The 5959-nt window shown below is 34.5% G+C and overlaps 1 protein-coding gene across 1 annotated transcript in view; it reads right to left on the reverse strand.

Moving 5' to 3' along the window:
• Positions 1-1791: 1791 nt before the first annotated feature.
• Positions 1792-5959, reverse strand: part of PTPRD (protein tyrosine phosphatase, receptor type, D) — a 300216-nt gene continuing 296048 nt past the window's right edge. Inside the window, exons 36-37 of the mRNA XM_010001485.1 lie at positions 4175-4310; positions 1792-2012 (exon numbers count right to left, since the gene is read on the reverse strand). Coding sequence (XP_009999787.1) covers positions 1944-2012; positions 4175-4310 — 205 coding nt within the window. The 3' untranslated portion in view covers positions 1792-1943. The remainder of the gene's footprint in view (positions 2013-4174; positions 4311-5959) is intronic.

A 5959-nucleotide genomic window follows, 5' to 3' on the forward strand; every position in this document is an offset into this window, starting at 1 on the left:
GGAAATATGGAAAGATAAAGGGCTTTGACTACCTATGTGTTTTGAGTTATCATTTATTATCATCCATACTTGATTAGAAACTGGAAATGCATATTTTTCAAAATTGTCTTATACATGTATTAAATGTTTGAAAGAATAACAGAGATATGAACAAACTGAACTAAATACAAATGAAGGCTAACTTAAAGAAATGCTATTCAAAATAGGCATCAAATATAAGGCACTCTAAATGTAAAATTAAAATAAACCCCAGCATCCCCAAACAATGCTGTATGCCACAAAACATTTGATTTCACAGAGCAACGTGTGTTTGGCTTTGCCCTGTTATATACTAGAAATGTAAATTATATAGCGCACACTATAGACAGTATACTATTGAATACAATTTTAAAACATCTTAATACCTAGTATATTACAACATTCTCCTCTCCTAAAGGGATATGCACTGACCTTTCCCACATGCACACCTCCTACATTTAATAATATGATTTCTTATTGCACTATAGTGTTACAAATATTTAACTTCACTGGAAGCCTAAATCACATACTCTGTGTGCGTGTGCATGTGTGTGTGCATGTGTGTGTGTGTGTTCAAGTGGCAATGTGGACAGAAGTATTATTTGGGATAGAGATGACATTCAAATATCAGTGATGTGCATTCCTCACTTCTTGCTGAAACAGAAGTTCATGGACCTTGGAAATGCAGAGATGATCAAATTATTTAATAGTATTGTAGTCTGCAGGAAAAAAAAAATCCCTATGCTTTGATAAATCCAGGTATGGAAGAGTTTATATGTTTATGTGTGTGTGATTACCTACCGATCTGTATCTCTGTAACTACACAGAGAGTTAGACAATGGTAGACAGCAATACATACATATATATATATATATATATATATATAAAGAGAGAGGGTGTGGTTGTGCATGTGCATATGTGTGCATGTATGTGTGTGTTTGCAGCATCTTTATACTTTGCGCCTCCCTGTTGATTCCAAAAGAAAACAAAAAGCCCCATTTTGATGTAACTGATTACAATGAATATTTTCTTAAAGGAAAATAAAACAAACAAAACTGTAAAGGTAATATCTAAGAAGACTTGTGGTACTGTAGATAAATATAGGACTGCACAAAAATGTGCAAATTTTCAAATTATTTAACATTTCTACAGCACAATATTACAGATAACAGTTCTACATCTTAAAAAAATCTACAGTTTTTAAACAAAAAGATTAACAGTTATGCAACCTTTTCATTAATTCACTTAATTGAATGATAAACTCTTATTAAAAAAAGAAAAAAGTTTACACAGTTAAAAATGAAGCACAGGTCAGCAGTATCTTTACAATACTAAAAAACTAAATCAAGGACTTTCTTTTTAAACATTCCCCTTTTCCCTAAAGTGTTATGATAAGCAGTATGACAGGAAGGGGTGTTGTTGAAGTAAAGAGTCTGCTTTGTTAAATAAGCCAAGACCCAACCTTTTAACAAACATCTTGCACTGAATTGCAGTTCTCTTAAAATTCCTCCTTGCAGAAGCATGCAATCCTGAACAAGATGACGATTCTTTCTGATTAATTTCCTCTTCCCTTTAACTTCAACCAATGTTGAACACCTGAGTTATCTGTAAATGAGATTCTCCAGGTGCCTCAGTGGTCAGGGTTCTTTTATTATGGTTAGATTATTAAACTGTGAATTCTTGGTCCACATGGAATAGGTTGGGCTTCTTTCTGTTGTTTTTTTTTTCTACATATCCCCATTATTTCTGTCTGTTTGTTTTTTTGTTTGTTTGTTTTGTTTATTTTTTTTAATTATTTTATTTTATATATCCCCAAAAATTGCTCCTTAGCTAAAAGTTAAGAAGTACTTCTAAAGCACACTGTATGGCTCAGAAGCGGCTCTCTGGATCTTAAAGGGCCTGCAATAAAAATCCATGATGGGTTTTTAAGTTGCATAGTGATCAAAGCTGCCCAGATATTCCAGTGCGGCTCGATAGCAGAATTGGTATTGATCCTGCAGAAAGAAAGACAGAAAAAAAAACCATCAAAAAGCCAGCTTATTGGTTGGTTTCTATTTTGTTTCAACTAAGAGTGAATACTTTGCAGCTGCAGACAAATGTAACACAAAGAGCAACATGCTCTTGCGGACATCAACAGAAAACCAGTCTGACTTACAACAGATAAAGACGAACAATTGTTTAATACAATAACATTTTCCACAGAATGCAGCTTATCTTTGTGCAGAGAGTATATACTCACCTATTGACTGTTTATTATTCTGGATTAATATAACATTAGCATAAAGCTTTCTTCTTATGGGAGGATGCTAAGATGCTTCCCATGTGTTTGAAAATAAGTTGCAAAATATCCAATTAACTCTATAGCAAATACAACACACTGACACAATCCGTTAGAGCCTTAATGCGGAATCATGTATGTAAAGCCAACAGGTTAAAAAACACGTTAAGGAAGCAAAGGGAATCCCAGCCTTTCAGTAATATAGAATTTGATGAAGATGTGGAGATATCTTAGCCTGTGCCAAGAAAAGGGTCTAAGAGAGAAATACTCAGATAACGCACCATATTAACATGAAAGAGATTGCATTTCAACCTACACCTGGAAACACAGAAAAGTTTAGAGTGGTGAGAGATTTGCTTATACCTCTGGTGAATCTGAAATTTGGCTTTTAAACTTATTCTTAGCCCCACAAATACGTCCTTTTGCACATTTATCTAGTTTTGCGGTTATACTAAAATGTCATGCCTGTGTACTCATTTGCTACAGCTACTCAGGGTTTAAATGTAAAAAAAAAGATAAAAAAATAAATTAAATTGCTTCTGAAAGCCATCCAAACTATCACAAAAGTCTGTTTATTTATCTGATAGTGCTGTAACACCACATGGGTTATACTTGTTGAGATAGCAACTAAAATTATTTTGGAGAGGAAGAAATTAATCAGGTATTTGCTTCAATGTTGTCATGTGATCACTAAAAGTTATTTTCTGCTTTTTGTTGGAACAGTGGGAGAATGAATTAGACATATGCATCAATTTTAAGTGTAATTGTGGCCCACAATAAATTCAAGTGCTTTACTGAATAAGGATTAGATTTCCTGGAACTTTATACGACTGAGTAAGATTTGTTTTTCATAGAATCCTTAAAGAAATGAGTACACAACACTTCTACTTTCAGCAGGGAAGATAAGAGCAGCATATAGAAATAAGTCCAAATAAGAAGATGGAGAATATATTGCATAGCTGAACTCTGTATTTGTCAGGTAGGATCCAATAAACAGTTTTTCTGTATACTGTACTTAGGTTTTGAACCAAAATGACAGACAGAAGTAATTTTTATTGTTTTGAGTACCCAGAAGAATGATGGTAATGGAAAAGAAGTGGTATTAACTTTTCATTTTGGTCACAGTAATTTACTTAGCTAACTGAAAAGATCAAAACCAAGTATCTTTATTCTTCATGTAAGTTTTTATATAGTTGTCTTCTTAAGAATAAGACTACCCAGCTTTTATTGAACAAGTTCAATATTCTTGTGGAAAATGAAAAACTCTGGAGTACCATTTTAAATTTCACAGACTGTTATTTAAAGTCCAGTGTCAGTCAAATTACCCTAAATAATTGTATGACCTAAAATGTTTCCCTTCTCTTGCCCTTTTGCTTGGTTTTCCTAACCTATTTCTCTGGCTTAACTAGAAGTCTTCTGTTTAGGAAGGAATTAAGCACAACTGAAAACGCGTAAGCATTCTTTATGATATGACACAGTTCCAAGCATCCAGGCCCAGGAAATCAGTTGATACTGCTTATCCCTTTCTTACTTCTCTATGGCACTTCTGCTAGCACAGAAATTATTTACACTATGGTTTCCCTGAACATCAGTGTTCAGTGTTCACTCAATTTAGCATTATGATTATCAGGCCAAACATTCACTTGCTTGGTGACTCAAAGTCAAGAAAACCATATACATACAGTGACAGTCTGAATTAATGAACAGTACTCTGCTCCCAAAACCACAAAATCAGTGGATCCACATTCAGCAACTATATGCCTCCTTATTTTTTTACAACACATATCTGCCAGAAAACAAAGTCTCTGTGCATTTTCTGGGTGTGGAAATACCCATCCTTTTCAATCACCATTTTCTAATAGGTACTGTTTTGCTTACCTCTGTCTGTACCATGGCTGGCCGCTGTGTCCTTAACATTTTGACAGTCTGGAAGATATCTACAACACCTTCATATCTCATTCTTTCTAACACAATGCTCAGGGTTATGAATACTCCAGTCCTTCCAACACCTGCACTGTTGCAATAACAAAAAACAAAACAAAAGAAACACAAACCAAAACAAAACAAGTAAAAAAAAGTAATGTTAATCGACAGTTAATGCTAAAATAGCTGTCTGACAAATTATCTGTGGTTACAACACACCATATGTGTACAGATTTCTGTAAGGGAAAAGGCTCACTAAGCAAAGTTCCACAGCAAACCATCCCATTGCATTTAGAAGAATAATTGTGCTCAAGCAAACTTCATGTGCTACTAACTACTGCCTGAATCTCCAGTCTTCACTGCAAAGTAATTTGGTTTGTTCATCCAGATATACAGTAATCAATGCATAGCAAAGGAACATAGGAATATTTGCTGCCAATGACCTGCATTGGAATTTACATGAGAAAAAGATGCCCAAGTGTCTTTTACTGCTTGGTTAACTTTGTTTCATTCAGGTACCTCTTTTGCACATCTTCAGCATGTCAGTTTACCTTCTACTTTGACTTAGTGGATTTTCAATTAATATTTAATTGTTCACATATACTACAATTTGAAGAAGGGATACACAAAAGCCTTAAGACACAGCTTTTATTCAAAGCCAGCCGTCTGGATCTTTAGCTTTGCAGTACTTATATACATACAACATGTCTGTCTACAACAGTCCAAAATGTCTTTGAATATATGGCTTGTTTGCTCTCTGTCCTTTCTTGGGTTTCTGTACTAGCTAAAGCTCCCAAGAAGTTATATAAATTCTTGTAAGTGGTAGAACCAATGGTTGTCAGCTATTAAAATTAAACAATCAGTTATTCATGAGGATGACTGTTGGACAAAGAGAACTTAACATAAAAAAGAGGCAACTTCGCATAAAAAAAAAATAAATTTCCAAGTCTGAGCTTGTATGGGTGGAAATTAAGCACCTCATCATCTCACTGTTGGTGCTAATAATTTCACAGGTTTTCTCCAGTCACATAAAGGGAATCTGGAGATTTTTAAGACCTGTTAATCAGACAAGAGGGTGGAGGAACATGGACAGCAGGAAAAGACTGAAGAACTCTGAATGTTGATGCGGACTATGGCAAAGATCCAGCAGATTAATAAGATTAGTGCAAAAAACACATGTCCAAATTATAAGATGATATTTTAGTCTTGGTCTAGATCGGTGGATATTTAGGGCTATTAAATATATGTGATTTGATTTAGCAATTTTACATAAATGTACTGTTTTGGAGAGCTAAGGCCAAAGGACAATTGAAACAAAATTTGACAAAATATCACTTTCAGTACTGGTTTGCCTCTGTGGCATGACAATGGTCCTGGACATCTAGAGCAACTGGAGTGTAAGGTTTCCTTTCCCTGATAGGGTAACTTAGAAAGCTAATTTTTAAGAAACATGCTGAAAAAATCCTGGAAAAACAGCCATGGAACCTGCTTGGACTTCATAGAACTGATGACAGTGTGATATAAACCAAGTAGCCCAGAAAGAGACCAGCAGAGTGAAAGCATATTACCATTTTCAATTCTCCTTGCTTCTGTTCAACCACTTAAAGATATCCAACAAAAAAGTGTGATTTTATGAATATGTGTGAGGACTTCAAATCTTTCTTACTTAAAAAAAACCTTGCTCACACCTCTTTAATTCAGGTTAAAAGGTGGGAATTAATTTGTTGTACTGTTAAGAAC

Source organism: Chaetura pelagica, unplaced genomic scaffold (genome assembly GCF_000747805.2).
Source record: "Chaetura pelagica isolate M959 unplaced genomic scaffold, ChaPel_1.0 scaffold327, whole genome shotgun sequence".
NCBI lineage: Eukaryota > Metazoa > Chordata > Aves > Apodiformes > Apodidae > Chaetura > Chaetura pelagica.